The sequence below is a fragment of the Stenella coeruleoalba genome, assembly GCF_951394435.1.
Source record: "Stenella coeruleoalba genome assembly, chromosome: 2".
Lineage (NCBI taxonomy): Eukaryota > Metazoa > Chordata > Mammalia > Artiodactyla > Delphinidae > Stenella > Stenella coeruleoalba.
Genome location: NC_137147.1, coordinates 60,805,323 through 60,824,285, shown reverse-complemented (window position 1 = coordinate 60,824,285; position 18,963 = coordinate 60,805,323). Strand labels below are relative to the sequence as shown.

General features: G+C 34.7%; 1 protein-coding gene across 2 annotated transcripts in view; it reads left to right on the top strand.

Moving 5' to 3' along the window:
• Nucleotides 1-18,963, top strand: part of MIPOL1 (mirror-image polydactyly 1) — a 299,590-nt gene that overhangs the window by 84,112 nt on the left and 196,515 nt on the right. For both annotated transcript variants that reach the window (XM_079912918.1, XM_079912919.1), the window contains exon 7: nt 8,338-8,467. In XM_079912918.1, coding sequence (XP_079769044.1) covers nt 8,338-8,467 — 130 coding nt within the window. The remainder of the gene's footprint in view (nt 1-8,337; nt 8,468-18,963) is intronic.

The window sequence follows — 18,963 nt, the reverse complement described above, 5'->3', positions numbered from 1 at the left end:
GGAGCATCTTAGTTCAATCAAATATGTCATGTCCAAATGATTGAATTCTATTCTATTCTATTTTATAATTTTGAATACTGAAGAATATGAGAAGATATCCTGTTTATTTTAATTATGCACAGAATGTTACAAAACTATGCAACACATTTCTGTCGCCACATTTTTACGAGCTTGTATTTTTAATCACAAAAGGTTATTTATAGAATAATCATGTAAAATGGTGAACATTCAAATCCAGTTTTAGAAATACAATATTCTGGCTTGTAAAAGAAGTTCTGAAGAAATAAGTTGAATCCAGCAATGTAATGCCAAGAGTAGAACCATCACACTACTTGGAATAGGTTGGTTAATTCTCTACTGGTGTGTGGCATTTACCATCTGTGTTTAAATTTATAATAAACAGTTTATGCCAAGAAAGAGAAATTGTAAATTTTAAGGAAATTAAGACATAGCATAATGTTTGTGGTTCTGGAATATATATGAGGTGGTTTTGTAAAACACTAAATGTTATGTTTACAAGGAATTCATTTCACATCATGTAAAGCAATAATAGTAAATGCTCAGACAATCTGAAATTCTTATATATATAATAAAGTCTTTTACCAAACTATTATCTATATTATATTTGTTGGTTAGAATTTTGGAAGCTGAATTGTAATCAGTGATTATTTTACATGTTTCAAATTCAAATCCTAATGATTTCTTCTTCCCTCTCCTTAATTCAGCCTTTTCTGTTTACATAACTACCGTGAAGATGTTAAATGGATTCTTTTTCCTGGGAAATGTCTGTCCTCCAAATTATGTTATTTAGAGAATCATGGTTCAGTGTTTAAACTAGAATGTTTTCCAATATACTGTCTCACTGCTACTGTATTTTAAAAGTAGTTTGAGAAGTGTAGAATATGGGCTTGTCAATAGACTTGGGTTCTACTAAGGAAATATGTACTCTGTCTTGATTCAATAAACTCATACTTAGTATGGTTCAGCTTCTTCATATTTACTTTTGCCTATATTAGAAAACAATTAGCTTACTAAACAAATTTGAGTATTTGTGGGTGGGGAGTGGGGGTGATCCTCTCTGAATCTTTCTCATTTGACTAAGAATTATAGGATATTTGATAACCGTGTTTAAAAATGGAGATATCCAAATATTATTGTAAACACCCAATGATTTGTTCTACCTACAATACAAGTATTTTACTGGGTTGGCTTACATAGTAGCTAATAATATTTGTTAATATAATTTAACTGCTGTGAACCTTTACTGAACAAATATTGAAATTTATTCAAGTCAAAGAAAGAGAATCTCTAATGACTTTTGTTAAAGCTGCTATTTAATAGTTAAGGAGAAAAGTTTGTATGACATACGAGATGCAATTAACAGTAGATTTTACATTTAATAAAAAGAAAGAAGCATATGTATTTGCTTTATTCATTCCATCATAATTTGCATTAGAGCTGTGGGTGTTTAATGAGCAAATTCCAACTAAAATGCTATATTGATTTTCTAGTGAACTTTGTAATAGTCATCTACCTTGGAAAAGCTCAGTGTTTACAATTAAGCTTTCTTTACTGAAAATATTTGAGAGTTGCACATTGATTCTTTAGAAGTACTGAATTCTAGAAAAGGAATCGGGTTTTTCGTAATCAACAAATTTCACATATAACCTAATAGGTGTTAAAAATTATCATTTTGTAATACCTTACTTTTGGAAAACTGTTCTTAGCATTTATAAAATATATAATCAGATTTGTGTGTGTGTGTGTGTTTTATGGCATTTTAAAATTTAACCTTAGAATACTCCTTTAAATACACACGTTGTTTATATATTTAGAGTTGATACAGCATTATAGAGGAAAAATTGTTTTCTCTTCATTACACAGGACCAAATATACCCTTGATGTAAAGCATTTGTCTTTAGGCATAGAGTTAACAAGACTTATTAAAGCCCTTGATATTAACAGCCTTACCTTTTCAATCAAGTGTTATTGTATATAAAGTAGAACACAGCTTACATTAAATGTCACTTTATAAAGATCTCATCACACTATACAGAAGTGATAGGAAGCCTGTCGGCATTTAAAGTTTAGTAAATAGTGTTTTAACCTTTCAATATGCCAGAATATTACAGGGCAATATAACATACATGTTAATCTGTACCTAGGTGACTGTTTAGCATCATTTTGTGCATCCTATCTGACCCACAAATTAGAAGTATTTTATAATGTAAAAATGTAAAAATATCTTAGAATATCATATTTTGTACAGACCTGTGTCATTATACTGTAGTGTTCTGAATGTGTTCTGAATAATATCTCCTTCAGTTCCCATTTATAGTTTTTGCATGCCAATGAAAAAGGTAAAAATGAAAAAAGCAAGAAATGTTGAAATGGCTATAGATATAAATGGTCCAAATTAATCAAAATCACATTTTTAATGTGTGTGGAAATGAAGCCAAATTGTGAGTCTGTGGATTGAGGGTGATGATGGTATTGGTGGCATGGAACTAACGTTTGTTGAGAATCTACTTTATTTGACTAAGAGCTTTTATATATCATCTCATTTAATTTCCCCTAATAACCGTAACTGATGGTATTCTGTGCATTTTATACACCCGAATGGTGACTAACATAATTTAAGAAAAGTATAAAAAAAACAAGTTGCCTAACTTTACTGTGACAACACCTTGGATCTGAATTAAAGCCCATATTCTTCATAATACATCATGTTGTTTTCTCTAAGCTGTTATGAATATCCTTCCTAGGAGATTGTATACAACTAGAAGGGGAAAATAAAACTCATTACTGTGTACTACATTATGGGCAGAAATTTCTTTCAAAACAGCATGATGAATTGATACACAGAAGCAGAATAATGTGACACAGACAACCACATAGCAGTAATGATACTGCCTTAAAAAATATATGAAAATTGTACTGGAAACTACTGGATCTTCCAAAAGCTGCGTTCATAGCAAGAATTCCTTAACTTTATCTAAACTGTTGATTAAAAGCATTTGGTTTTATACGTGAGAAATCCAGTTGTTCTAGCACAATTTGTTATATAGTTTGTTTAACCATTCATCTGTTACTAAGAATGTGGGGTGTTTCTGGGTTTTGGCTATTATAAATAAAGATGCTATGAATATTTGTATTGAAGTGTTTGTATTTAGACATATGCTTTAATTTCTATGCTTTAATTTCTCTTGGAGAAATCCGAGTGCAATAGCTGAATCTTGTGGGTGTATGTTTACTTTTTTAAGAAACTGACATAATGTGATTATACTATCTTACATTCCACCAGCAGTGTATGAAAGTTCCAGGTTGTTTTACATCCTTGCCAACATCTTTAATGAGCCTTTCATATAAGTCATTGTAATAGGTTTGTATAGTTAACCCTTGAACAAAACCGATTTAAACTCTGCAAGTCCACTTATATGCACATTTTTTTTCAATAAATACATACTACTGTACTACATGATCAACGGTTCTGCATCTGTGGATACAGAGAACCAACTGTAAAGTTATACACGGATTTTTGACTGCAGGAGGTGTGGGGGGGTGTCCACCTCTAACGCCAGTGTTGTTCAAGGGTCAGCTGTGTGTGGTGGCTATCTCATAGTTTTAATTTGCATTTCTGTAATGACTAAAGCTGTTGAGAACCTTTTTTTGTGCTTATTGCCATCAATATATCTACTTTGAAAAAAGTGTTCAAGTTTTTTGCCCAATTTTTAATTGGGTTTTTTGTTTCCTTGTTATTGAGCTTTGAGAGTTTTTAAAATTATGTTCTAGATACAAGTCTTTTTGTCAGATATATGCTTTGCAATTATTTTCTTCCAGTCTGTGGCTTGTCTTTTCATTTTCTTAGCATCTTTTGAAGAGTGGAAATTTGTAATTGAATTAAATTGAAGTCCTACTTACCAATTTTTAAAAATTGGTTTATGCTTTGCTATTATTATAGTTAAGAAGCTTTGCCTACCTAAAGTCAAAGAAGTTTTCCTCCAGAACTTTTATAATTTTAGGTTTTGCATTTGGGACTGTGATTTATTTTGTGGAATGCAAGGTTGGTTTACCATTTAAAAATCTATCAATATTACCAAAATAACACACCAAGAAAAGGAAAACAATCTGATCATCTTAAGGCCACACTCTGCTTTTATGTTTCAGCTCGTATATTGTAAGTAAGTGTCCTTTTTGCAGCTTATTTAGTGCTACATTTATTGCATTTTTGTACTTTCTATTGGTGATTTCACTGTTTAAGACAGCTGCGTGCTGAAATGCAATCTAATGTTCCCGAAGCATGGAAGGCTGTGTGTGTGTTATGGATAAACTTTGTTCAGGCATGAGTTATTGTCCTGTTGGCCATGAGTTCAGTGCTAATAAATCAACAATATATATTAACTAAGGTGTTTTTAAAAAGAAACATACATGAAACAAGGTTATGTATTAGTTGACAAAATGTTGATCAGTTTTAGCTGATTAAATTTTCTTTATGGGTCCTAATTTTGCTGCTTGATTGCATGCCTCATAATGGATACCAGACATGATGAACTTTACCATTTTGGGAGCTGGTATTTTTGTATTTTTATAAAATATTTTTGAGCTTTGTTCTGAGATATAGTTACGTTTCTTGGAAACAGGTCACTACTTCTGGGTCATGCTTTAAAGATAGGTAGGTTATTACCAGAGCAGTGTTTAGTCTAGGGTTAATTAATCCCCACTACTGAAGCAAGACCCTTCTGTGTATTCTATGTAGTAGTTCATGAATCATGAGTTTTTCCAATCTGGCTAGTGGGAACACGTACTATTTTTGGTTTTGTGGAGCTCAGGGCACTGATGCCTCTAAAACTTTCAGGTGGCTCTTTCCCCTGCATGGGTAGTTTACTCACATGTGTGTGCTCAGTCCTCAGCTGATTTCTTGAGGAATACCCTCTGCATGTCTCCAAAGCTTTCTCTCTTTGCAGCTGTTTTTTCCTCTGATTGTCTTGTGAATTCTAGCTGCTTTGGTTTCCTTAGACTCCTCTCTTCAAATTGTGGAGTCTGCTGGCCTCCTCCTGGATTCTTCCTTTCCTGTGCCATGTCCAGAAAACTTTCAATGTATTAAGCTGGGCCAGTCATAGGGCTCAACTATTTTGTTTTCCTCTCTCAGGTCACTCTCTTTATTTCCTTATCAACTTGAAAACTCATCCCATGCATGTTTTGTCCATTAAAAAATTTGTTTTAAGTTGGAATACAAATTTGGATCCTGTTACCCTGTCTTGACCAGGAGGACAAGGCTGTGTTGCTTAAAATTTAATCCTAACATATACTCTCGAAGATTTTATCATATATGCTTTTTTCCTGTTATTCACTTAATGCTTTTCTTTAAAAATCTCATCTTTTTAACTAGATAAATATATATTTTAATGGAATTTTTTTTAGTTTTAACGTCTGTACCCAAAAAGTGCACAAATAACTGTACAGTTTTATGAATCTCAGAAAGTGAACACACTTGTATAACCAGCACCCAGATGTAGAAAAAAACCAAATATTACCAATAGAATATCACCAGATATCACGAAAAGTTCCTCATCCTCCCTTCTAGTACTACCTCCAAAAGTTAGTAACCATTATCCTAAGTTTAATAGCCAGGCCATTCTTTTGTTTTTGAACTTTAAATAAATGAAAAAATGGAAAATTACCCTTTTTTGGCATCTACCTCAACAATATGGGTAATTTAAAGAAATTTGAATTTTAATTGGACATTAAATTAAATGCCACTCAGAAATTATAGGTCTGATGTGCTAGTTATGGTTTTCTAATATACATTAAAGTGACATAACTATTAAACAATGTGTTTCACATCCTATATTTTGTGAAATACTGTCCTAAAGGGAATATGGTGGTAGATGATGCTGGAAGGTAGGCTAGAACTAGACTCCAGTTTTCCTTGAATGTTGCGCTAAGACTGTTTTGGTTTTTTTTTTTGCCTTGGAATCTATGTGTTAGCAGTAAAAAGAGTAGCCTGTTTACCCCAGAGTTTCATGGAGATTACCTTTTGATAGGTTGAGGGATGCCTTAGTGAAGTCACCTGTCCTATTTTTCTCTCCTCTGAAATTTGGTACATACTTAACTTTTTGTTATGAATTGAATCTATTTTATTTCTCTTGTGCTGCCCTTGTCTTAATTCAGGGTTTCATTGTTTCTTATGTGAACTTTTATAATAATCTAATATTGGGTTAAGGGGCATGTACAATCCAACCTGCAACTTTTGGAAGTTGATACAGGTGATCCCTGCATCTTCCACACACTGAATGCTAATCTCAGGGAGTTTCCTTCTGAAACACAGATCTGTTCAAATTGTTCCTATTCTAGAAGTTGATACTTATTTCTAGGTAGCTTAAAGTTTCAGGGAAAGGGTTATTGTGGGTTATTGATGTGAACTCTTGCTTGAACCACTCCTATAGTCTCCCTTCTGGAATTTGCTTCCATGTTTGTCCCACCTATGAACTACTTCTCACCTGGAAGCCAGAATTCCTTTTTAAATGTAAATGTGATGCTGCCATTTCCTTGCTCAGAAACCACCATTGACTACCATCACATTTAGATGAGATCTTAATTCCTTGCTGTGATTTACAGTGTGATCTCCCAAAACTCTCACCCTCTCTGTACTCCAGCCGTATTGCTGTTATATCGCTAATACTTCTAGGGCTTTTGTCCTGGTTTTTCTTCAGCTTAGTCTACTTTCAAATATGAATATGGTTACTCTTCCTTTATTTGAACGTGCTGAAATGTCACTTATTTAAAAAGATCTTTTCTGACCACCCTTTCTAAAATAGTCTGCCCTATTCCCTATCTACCAAATCACTCTTTTCTCTGATACAGCTGTATTTTCCTTCAAAGCAGTCTATCTACCTACCTACCTACCTACCTACCTACCTAATTTTTGGCCTGTTTTTCTCTCTACTGTCTGTTTCCCTGTAGTAGAATGTATACTCTAGGATGACAAGGACTTCTTAGCCTGCTATATTCATATTCCTTAAAACTGGATTGATGACTGCCACAGGAGCTTGATAAATATTTGATGAATTAATTAATTTATTCACCTTCCCTCAGGCTTAGCTTCTTAGAAGTAGTTTTGACTTTTGCTTTGCCATTGCATGTTCCATTTTATACTGTATTATGGAAAAGATACAGTTGCTTTTTTCTCAGGGTTTTTTTTCTTTTCCACTACTTATAATTTAAGTAATATAAAAGTAACTATCTTGATTAACATTATATTAATCTATGACAAATCTTAGCAGAAACCCAGTGTTTTATGACCTAAAAGAACATTTCAAATGTCTTTCCTAAGTTTATTTTGTGGTTTGACAGTATAAATAAATTTGGTTCAGTGATCCAAGTATTTGAGCCCCTTTCTGTCTAAAATTGCAGTGATATTTTAAGCATTATATAAGATTTCAAGTAGAAATTAAGTTTGAGAAGTGACAATTTCAGGTAACATAAAAACTCCCTATATAGTGCTGCAGAAATTTACATGATGTCATTTGTATTATAATCGATATAAATGGTGCCCCCGGAGACGTTCAGTGCTAAACCAACACAACTCTGCCCCCATTGACTCTCCTTTTTCCTCTCCTTCCATCATCTTACTGAGGTAACTACTGTCCTGAATTTGGTGTTTATCATTTCCATGTTTATTTTAATATTTTTTACTAATTGTGTCTATCCACGAATAATAGATTTGCTTTATTTTGCAACTTGCTATTTTTGTCAAATTTTCATTTTTGAGATTTGTCCATTTGTCCGTAGTTAATTCATTTAAATGCTGCATAGTATTCCATTTTTAATGTACAGTAATTTCTTTATTCCTGCTCCAGTTATTGGACAATTGGGTTATTTGTAAGTTTTTGCTATTATATAATGCTGAAATAAACATTTTTATACATTGTTCCTAAGCATTTTTATACATGTTTCCTTGTGCACATGTGCAAGAATTTCTCTAGGCTTCATACCAAAGAGGAGATTTGCCAGGTTATGGACTAGGCACAACTTCAGCATTGCCAAATTGCTCATCAGAGGTTGTCGAAACCTATACACCTATCTGCAGTGCATTTGAATGTTTCCTTTATTTCACGTGCTCAATATTTTTTACTATTTGACCTTGTAATTTTTGCTTTTATGGGTATGAAATAGTATCTCAATTTTGCAGTAGCTTAAAAAGATAATGTTTTCTCAAGTAAACAAATGAATTGATGCTAACTCAGCTGAATAAAATATTTTTTTTGCTTTTTATTTTTGCTAAAAGTATGCATTTTTCTTTTATTTTCACTAATTATGAATTATATATTTTGGTAGCTCTGGTTGAAGAGGTGTATTTTGCACAGAGAGAACGTGATGAAGCTATTATGTCTCGACTGCAGTTAGCCAATGAGGAGAGAGATGAAGCAATTGCACGATCCAAGCATATGGAAATGTCTCTAAAACTGTATGTACACATTTAAAACTACATATGATGTTAGGAGCATTTACAAAGTACATGAATTATGTGGTGGTTACATGTTTAAAAGTGTTATTCTCTACTTATATGTTACAGTGGTAAATTCCATATCCCCACAGTCTTTTTCTAAAACTTTTGGCATGCTAGTAGTTTTCAGTCACTAAAAAAAAAAGAAAGAAAGAAAGAAAAAAGAAAAGAAAAAAAGAAATGCACAACACTCTTAGTACAGTTACTTTATTTCTTCATAGTTCTGTTGTTGATATCCTTACTCTACCTTCCTTTGTGACTCCTCTTTTCTTCCCTCTCCTTATTGTCACCTCCTTGATTTATTTCAGCTCTGGGTTCTTTTACTGCTCTCTGCTTACTGTGCTCATTCCTATTCTCCACTACTTTTTAAGTCTTTTAGCTGTGGGTTCTAAACTGAAACCTGACACCTGAAATAGGGTAGAGCCTGAGAATCTACATTTTTAGCAAGTGAACCAGGTGATTCTGGTATAGGTAGATAACATACTGCACTTAGAGAAACAATGCTCTGGAAAGAATTACTTCTCCAGTTTTAATGTGCACTCCAGTCACTTGGGGAATATTGTTAAAATGCAGATTCTTGTTAGATAACGTCTGGAGTGGATCCTGAGATTCTGCCTTTTTTCAAGCTCCCAGGTCATGCAAATGATGCTAATCTAAGGTGTCCACGTTGGGTAGAAAGGCCCGAGAGCATCTAGAAATGTTACCTGCAAGATAGAATGTAGTAATCTAATATTTTTATGTTGATCGCTCAATATATTTATCAAATGTTTGCTGTGCCCAATATTGTGCTAGCCTCTGAGGGATCACAATAAAATACTAATTAAAACGTGGTGGGGGGCTTCCCTGGTGGCACAGTGGTTGAGAATCTGCCTGCTAATGCAGGGATCATGGGTTCGAGCCCTGGTCTGGGAAGATCCCACGTGCCACGGAGCAACTGGGCCCGTGAGCCACAACTACTGAGCCTGCACGTCTGGAGCCTGTGCTCCGCAACAGGAGAGGCCGCGATAGTGAGAGGCCCATGCACCGCGAAGAAGAGTGGCCCCCGCTTGCCGCAACTAGAGAAAGCCCTCGCACAGAAACAAAGACCCAACACAGCCAAAAATAAATAAATAAATTTATTTTTAAAAAAAACGTGGTGGGAAACTCCCTGGCGGTCCAGTGGACTCTGCGCTTCCTATGCAGGGGGCACGGGTTCGATCCCTGGTTGGAGAACTAAGATCCCACAAGCCGCAGGGCGTGGCCAAAAAACAAAAAAAAAAGACAAAAAAAACCCATGGTGGTTCATTAGACAGAATCATTAAATAATTAATACTGTAGCATTCATGTTGTGACTAGGTAACGTGATTTGGTTTTTGTTTATATTAATGGTTTCATTTTTTTTTTGAAGGCTCATTTAAAAAGTAGATGGAGAGACTCATTGTAAAACATTAACTTGTTGACAACTAAAAATAATTTCAAAAATTTAGCTAAATTCCACACTGCCTACTCCCAAATAACTATCTTTATCAATAGGGAAACATTATTCCAAACATTTCTCTTTGTTTATATAAACACTACTGTCTGGAAGGATAGATGGTTGGTGGTTGAATAGATGCATACATAGAATTAATTTGATAAAAATTAATTCATTTTCTACATTCTGTTTTATTTGAGAGGCATTATATTGTAGAGGTGAAGAGCACAGATTCCAGACACAGGTACCTGTCTTTGAATCTTCACTCTTTTGCTTCCTAGCTGTACAGTCATGGACAGATTCAGAGTTTCTGGGACTCTGTTTTTTCTCTACAAAACAGGGAAATAGTGGCTGTTTTATATTGGTTGTTATGAGGACTAAATGATTTAATAAGTATTGAAAAATACTTGTAGCAAATGCTATATAAATGTTACTTGAATTGAAGAGTAGTAATCAATTGAAGTGAAACTGAAGAAATTTTTGAACTTCAGGCAGTGTTTTCTCTCAGTAAGATATATTAATTCCCAAAAGAACTATCTAAATTTAAGAGATGGAAAAACATTAAGGTGTTGGAATCTCATCAATATTTTTTGTGCAGTGTTTTAGTTAAGCAATATTATTTGACTCTCAGCTATGAAATAAATAACAGTTTTAAACTCCTTTTTTTCTTTTCTTTATGAATTCTACTTTTAAAAAATTTGTAAAAGCTGTATTGGATTCTATAGCCAAAGTGCTCCCCTTGTTTAACCTTTATTTTATATTTAAAAGGGTTGAGTAATCATTACTTGAACTTTTATCATACATGGCATTTTTACACCTGAGTTCTTTATTGTGGAGAGTTCCTGGGTAACCAAATTTCGTTTTCAAATAGGTTTTTTTGGGTTTTTTTTTTGCGGTACGCGGGCCTCTCACTGCTGTGGCCTCTCCCGTTGCGGAGCACAGGCTCCGGACGCGCAGGCTCAGCGGCCATGGCTCACGGGCCCAGCTGCTCCGCGGCATGTGGGATCTTCCCGGACCGGGGCACGAACCCGTGTCCCCTGCGTCGGCAGGCGGACTCTCAACCACTGCGCCACCAGGGAAGCCCTCAAATAGTTTTTTAAGGAAGGATTTATAAATACTTTATTCTCTACTTTAACGTACTCTAGACTGGCTGTTTGTTATCCTTATATTCAAATTGGTTATGAATAAAATTCTTGGCTCAAGTATTTTTTCATTCTAAACACTGTAAAAATGTTACTGACTTTTCTGACATTGAGTTTGCCTGAAAAGAAGTCTGAGGTCAATCATATTGCTTTTTTCCTCCCTTATAGGTGGTTTATTTTTTTCTGCCTGGGTACTTGAATGATTCTTTATTCTTGAAATAGAACAACTTAATCAGTATGTTCGGGTTGATCTGTAATATTTTTAGAACCACAGCATGCCTTTCTAAAGACTATATGATTCTTCCTTTATTTCAGGGAGATTTTACATTTGTTTTTTAGGTTTTCTATTTTAGAGACTTCAGTTATTTTTATAGGGAACTTTTATCCTTATCTATTGCGACCCCTCTAGATGGTCGCAAAGCACCAAGCTGATCTCCCTGTGCTATGTGGCTGCTTCCCACTAGCTATCTATTTTACATTTGGTAGTGTATATGTGTCCACGCCACTCTCTCATTTCGTCCCAGCTTACTCTTCCCCCTCCCCATGTCCTCAAGTACATTCTCTACATCTGCATCTTTATTCCTGCTCTGCCCCTAGGTTCTTCAGAACCTTTTTTTTTTTTTAAGATTCCATATATGTGTTAGCATACGGTATTTGTTTTTCTTTTTCTGACTTACTTCACTCTGTTTGACAGTCTCTAGGTCAATCCAATCACCACAAATAACTCAATTTCATTTCTTTTTATGGCTGAGTAATATTCCATTGTATACATGTGCCACATCTTCTTTATCCATTCATCTGTTGATGGACACTTAGGTTGCTTCCATGTCCTGGCTATTGTAAATAGAGCTGCAATGAACATTGTGGTACATGAGTCTTTTTGAATTATGGTTTTCTCAGGGTATATGCTCAGTAGTGGGATTGCTGAGTCGTATGGTAGTTCTATTTTTAGTTTTTTAAGGAACATCCATACTGTTCTCCATAGTGGCTGTATCAATTTACATTCCCATTACATTCTCATGGGTTCCCTTTTCTCCACACCCTCTCCAGCATTTATTGTTTGTAGATTTTTTGATGATGGCCATTCTGACCGATGTGAGGTGATACCTCATTGTAGTTTTGATTTGCATTTCTCTAATGATTAGTGATATTGAGCATCCTTTCATGTGTTTGTTGGCAATCTGTATATCTACTTTGGAGAAATGTCTATTTAGGTCTTTTGCCCATTTTTGGATTGGGTTGTTTGGTTTTTGATATTGAGCTGCATGAGCTGCTTGTAAATTTTGGAGATTAATCCTTTGTCAGTTGCTTCATTTGCAAATATTTTCTCCCATTCTGAGGGTTGTCTTTTCATCTTGTTTATGGTTTCCTTTGCTGTGCAAAAGGTTTTAAGTTTCATTAGGTCCCATTTGTTTATTTTTGTTTTTATTTCCATTTCTCTAGGAGGTGGGTCAAAAAAGATCTTGTTGTGATTTATGTCATAGAGTGTTCTGCCTGTGTTTTCCTCTAAGAGTTTGATGGTCTCTGGCCTTACATTTAGGTCTTTAATCCATTTTGAGTTTATTTTTGCATATGGTGTTAGGGAGCGTTTTAATTTCATTCTTTTACATGTAGCTGTCCAGTTTTCCGAGCACCACTTATTGAAGAGGCTGTGTTTTCTCCACTGTATATTCTTGCCTCTTTATCAAAGATAAGGTGACCATATGTGCGTGGGTTTATCTCTGGGCTTTCTATCCTGTTCCATTGATCTATATTTCTGTTTTTGTGCCAGTACCATACTGTATTGATTACTGTAGCTTTGTAGTATAGTCTGAAGTCGGGTAGCCTGATTCCTCCAGCTCCGTTTTTCTTTCTCAAGATTGCTTTGGCTATTCAGGGTCTTTTGTGTTTCCATACAAATTGTGACAGTTTTTGTCCTAGTTCTGTGAAAAATGCCATTGATAGTTTGATAGGGACTGCATTGAATCTGTAGATTGCTTTGGGTAGTATAGTCATTTTCACATTGTTGATTCTTCCAATCCAAGAACATGGTATATCTCTCCATCTGTTTGTATCATCTTTAATTCCTTTCATCAGTGTCTTATAGTTTTCTGCATACAGGTCTTTTGTCTCCTTAGGTAGGTTTATTCCTAGGTATTTTATTCTTTTTGTTGCAGTGGTAAATGGGAGTGTTTCCTTAATTTCTCTTTCAGATTTTTCATCATTAGTGTATAGGAATGCCAGAGATTTCTGTGCATTAATTTTGTGTCCTGCTATTTTACCACATTCATTGATTAGCTCTAGTAGTTTTCTGGTAGCATCTTTAGGATTCTCTATGTATAGTATCATGTCATCTGCAAACAGTGACAGCTTTACTTCTTCTTTTCTGATTTCGATTCCATTTATTTCTTTTTCTTCTCTGATTGCTGTGACTAAAACTTCCAAAACTATGTTGAATAATAGTGGTGAGAGTGGGCAACCTTGTCTTGTTCCTGATCTTAGAGGAAATGGTTTCAGTTTTTCACCATTGAGAATGATGTTGGCTGAGGGTTTGTCATATATGGCCTTTATTATCTTGAGGAAAGTTCCCTCTATGCCTACTTTCTAGAGGGTTTTTATCGTAAATTGGTGTTGAATTTTGTCAAAAGCTTTTTCTGCGTCTGTTGAGATGATCATATGGTTTTTCTCCTTCAGTTTGTTAATATGGTGTATCACATTGATTGATTTGCATATATTGAAGAATCCTTGCATCCCTGGGATAAATTCCACTTGATCATGGTGTATGATCCTTTTACTGTGCTGTTGGATTCTGTTTGCTAGTATTTTGTTGAGGATTTTTGCATCTATGTTCATCAGTGATATTGGCCTGTAGTTTTCTTTCTTTGTGACATCTTTTTCTGATTTTGGTGTCATGGTGATGCTGGCCTCATAGAATATGTTTGGGAGCGTTCCTCTCTCTGCTATATTTTGGAAGAGTTTGAGAAGGCTAGGTGTTGACTCTTCTCTAAATGTTTGATAGAATTCGCCTGTGAAGCCGTCTGGTCCTGGGCTTTTGTTTGTTGGAAGATTTTAATCACAGTCTCAATTTCAGTGCTTGTGATTGGTCTGTTTATATTTTCTCTTTCTTCCTGGTTCAGTCTCAGAAGGTTGTGCTGTTCTAAGAATATGTCCATTTCTTCCAGATTGTCCATTTTATTGGCATATAGTTGCTTGTAGTAACTTCTCATGATCCTTTGTATTTCTGCAGTGTCAGTTGTTACTTCTCCTTTTTCATTTCTAAGTCTCTTGATTTGAGTCTTCTCCCTTTTTTTCTTGATGAGTCTGGCTAATGGTTTATCAGTTTTGTTTATCTTCTCAAAGTACCAGCTTTTAGTTTTATTGATCTTCGCTATTGTGTAGTATTTCAACTTTGACCATTGGAAACTCTTTTAGGTGGCTCCTACATGCCTTTGACATGTTCCCATCCTTTTGATTTTTTCAACCATTTCTTACTTTCTGGCACTGCAGCCTGCTCCAGGGTCATGTTATGGGGATATGCCCACCCCACCAGCAATGAATCAGAGTTCTTGTTGCTCACCATCTTTGCCAGTATTTGGAATTGTCATTCTTGTTTTGCTTTTTTTCTTATTTTGAACATTAGCCATTCTCTCATGACAGATGATATTGAGCTCCTGTTTATTTACCATCTGTATATCTTCTTTGGTAAAATGTCTGTTCAGATATTTGACCAGTTTTTTACATTGGGTTGTTTGTTTCCTTTTTGTTAATTTTAAGTGTTTGTTATATATTCTGGATGTAAGTCGTTTTTCAGGTATGTGGTTTTCAAATATTTTCTTCCAGTCCACGTTTTGTATTTTTCTTCTCTTAACAGTGTGCTTAGCAGGATATAAGTTTTAAATTTTGATAAAATCCAGTTTATTGATTGTTTTTCTTTCATGTTTTGTACTTTTAGAATTGAATCTAAAACTCATTGTCATATGTAAGGTCGCACCAAGTTTTCTCCTATGTTTTCTTCTATGAGTTATAAATTTCGTGTTTTACATTTAGGCCTACAATCTGTTTTGAGTTGATTTTTGTGTAAAGTGATACATGGTACATGTAAATGGTCTTTTTTTTTTTTTGCATGTGGACATTTATTTATTCTAGTACCATTTGTTGAAAATGGTATCATTTCTCCACTAATTTCCTTTGCACCTTTGCCAAAAGTTACTTGACTATTCATGTGTGTTAATTTCAGGACTTACTTGTCTGTCCATTGATCTGTGTTTCTATCCCTTTGCCAGTACCACACATTCTTGATTACTAAATCTTTATGTTACGTCTTGAAATCGGATAATGTCATCCCTCTAAACTTTGCTCTTTTATTGTAGAATTATTTTGACTATTCTGGTACGTTTGCCTTTCCATATACCTTTAAGAATCAGTTTGTTTTTATCTACAAAACAGTTGTTGGGACCCAATGTGTTTAAACATACTCTTCAAAATAGATACCTTTTTTTCTTTTTTTCAGTAATGCAGCTACTAAAAACTTTAGAACTTTTCTTTAGAGATTTGCAAGTACTATTACCTTCAATTTGTCAACTGCTGCACAGTACTATACTTAGCATGTAATTTATGACCATAAATCTTTTATGTAGATTGATCACCAATTTTATTCATAAAATTTGCTTCTCAATAGTTTTTACTGGTTTTTTTTTTTGTTTTGTTTTTTTGTTTTTGCAGTATGTGGGCCTCTCACTGTTGTGGCCTCTCCCGTTGCAGAGCACAGGCTCCGGACGCACAGGCTCAGCGGCCATGGCTCACGGGCCCAGCCGCTCCGCGGCATGTGGGATCTTCCCAGACTGGGGCACGAACCCATGTCCCCTGCATCGGCAGGCGGACTGTCAACCACTGCACCACCGGGGAAGCCCAGTTTTTACTGTTTTTAGAAATAAAATTCACCCCCAAAAGATAACAAATCAGTTTTTTATACAATGTCACAACTCATTGAGTGATATTCAGGCTTTATAGGTGAAAAAACTTAGAGTGGTTGACTACCTGCCCAAAGAGTCATAGTCAGTCACTTATACATTGCAGGACTTATCTACCTCAGAGCTATACAGGCATCTCAACCTTAGCATATCCAAAATGGAATTATTAATTTATTTTTAAAACCTGATCCTCCTTAATTCCCTGTAACTATCGGCAGCACAACCACCTGCCCACGTATCCAAACAAAAACTTTTTCCTCAGAACTCCTATTAAATTGGTCTCTTAGTTTTGTTCATTCTGTCTCTTTAAGTGATGGATCTAAATTGAGCCTATCCTTCTTCCCTAAACTTTTAAATCTTCCATTGTCTATTTACTTTAATCTGTACATATGTTTTGTTATAGTTTTTATTACAATACATGAAAATTAGGGTTCCTTGAGGCGAGACTTTTTCATTTTGTTCTTGGTAGCATTCCTATTGAGGGAGGAATGGGGAATGGAGAAAAGGAAAACAGTCCCAAGACTTATCTTTTAGTTAATTAGTCCATTCAATAAATATTTATTGAATATTTATTATCTGTCAAGTACAGTGCTAGTTGCAGGAACACAGCATTATGGTTTCAATTTAGTTAAGATCAGCATTAAGTAAATATGAATAATTACATAAATACTCAAAATAGTATCAAGTGATATGAAGAATTATTGGTTCCTAAGAAAAGTTTATAGACAGCTATATTACAGTCTAGGGGTTCAGGTGAGGGGATCAGGAAAAATCATACAGAAGAAGCAAGAAGAACAACAGCAACAAATAGCATTTCAGTACAGTTTTAAATGGCACTGTGGAGGCTCTTTTCTACTCAGTTGAAGTCTCTAGGCTCTGAACTTCAATAGTGCATTTTAGACTAAATCTTTGTTAAGATAGAACCAATTTATAACTGAGCTTTGCTTGACTGAAAGGCATATTTAGAGGCATTGAGTATAAGATGAAATTGTATAAATTATTTCACATCTTTTTGTTTTAATTCCTTACTTCTTGCTTCCTATAATCTGGAAATTCCTTCCTTCTTTTTTCTCTCGTCATCTTTTCCACTTCCGATCTACTTTTCATCTTTCTGTATGTTTGTCTTGTCTTATTATTCTGCCGCTTCTCTGCTTTCCCTTACCTCTTGAATTGTTAATGCTTTTTTCTTTGTCTCTTTTGCTTTTATCCAAAACTAGGAAAAAGTAAAAAGGATTCAGGTTAAAATGACTTACATATGCATGCCAATATAGACATGTTTGCATAGGTACATTCCAACTTTTGAGAACATGGTATCTATTTTTCAATCTGTTATTGTTGGTGTATTTTTTATATTAAAGGTGGCACTGTGTAAGAAAGGAGACTTAGAGAAAAAAAACAATTTAGAATTTTTTGATAAGCTGATCACTTGTTCTTTTTATCATTTGGGGGTCAAAGTTTTGCTTCTTCCCATTGAACAAGGTAAAGGACTATAGGTTCAGAAAGGAAAGATGTGATATTGACTGATTTAGGAATAAATCAAGATATGTGACATTTCATGCATGAGTCTTTTCACTTAGAGTGCAAGGTTGTCAGTCAGAATTTGCATGGTATAGGAAATCAATTGAAACTTGAACCTATGGACATTTACTTCAGCAATATTCTTACTGATTATCATGACTGTCTAGTTAGACTGTTGTAGGCATAATTTAAAGATTATGAAAGGTTGCAATTCTTTTGTTTAATTGTAAACTTCATATTAATGATACATAATGTATAGTTTGTTGGCTGTATGTCATATAATACCAACTATTACTTTGTCTTTATTAAGCTAGTAAAACTATGTGTTGTACATGCTGCTAGTAAACCTTAAACCTAAAAAGTCATTTTACATAGAAAATTATGTGTCTTATATAACTGTTTCAAATTGCTTCCTTTTTCTTAAAGGTAAGTTGTTTGTCTAATTTTTGTTTTCTTAAGTGATATAGTAAGTAATGTCCTTATTGTAGGACTGAATTTAATTTTCTGGAAGCCACTATTGTTGATTTTTTATCTTTAACTAGATATTAAATGACCCACCTCAGAAAAATGTGTCAAATATACTGAATTGGCACTTACAGTGTATTAACATCAAAGATCTGATCTCATTTTTCAATACTCTGTATCAGGGATCAGCAAAGTAAGGACCTATGGTGCAAATCCAGCCTTCCACTTGTTTTGTAAATAAAGTTTTATTTGAATACAACCACACCTGTTCATTTACATATTGTCTATGAATAGATTTTCTTCTTCAAAGGCAGAATTTAGTAGCTGCAACAGAGAACATATGGTAAAGCCTAAAATATTATCTGACCCTTTACAAAAAAAGTTTGCTCATCCCTACTCTATATAATCTAATTGAGACTAAATTACTATGTAGTTGATCTTTGATATCTGTGACAAATACTTCCTGAAACTTTTAAAGAAATGCAAATTTAAACACAACCATACCTATTCATTTACATATTGTCTGTGAATGAGTTTGCACTACAAAGGCAGACTTTACTAGGTACAAGAGTTTTTCTTTTTAATTATTTATTTTATTTTTGGTTGCGTTGTGTCCTCGTTGCTGCACGCAGGCTTTCTCTAGTTGTGGCGAGCAAGCAGGGGCTACTCTTGTTGCGGTGCATGGACTTCTCATTGCGGTGGCTTCTCTTGTTGCTGAGCACAGGCTCTAGGCACGTGTGCTTCAGTAGTTGTGGCTCACGGGCTCTAGCGCACAGGTTCAGTAGTTGTGGCACACGGGCTTAGTTGCTCCGCGGCATGTGGGATCGTCACGGACCAGGGCTCGAACCCGTGTCCCCTGCATGGATTCTTAACCACTGTGCCACCAGGGAAGTCCCTCTTATTTTTTTTAAATAGGCATTTTTACTATTT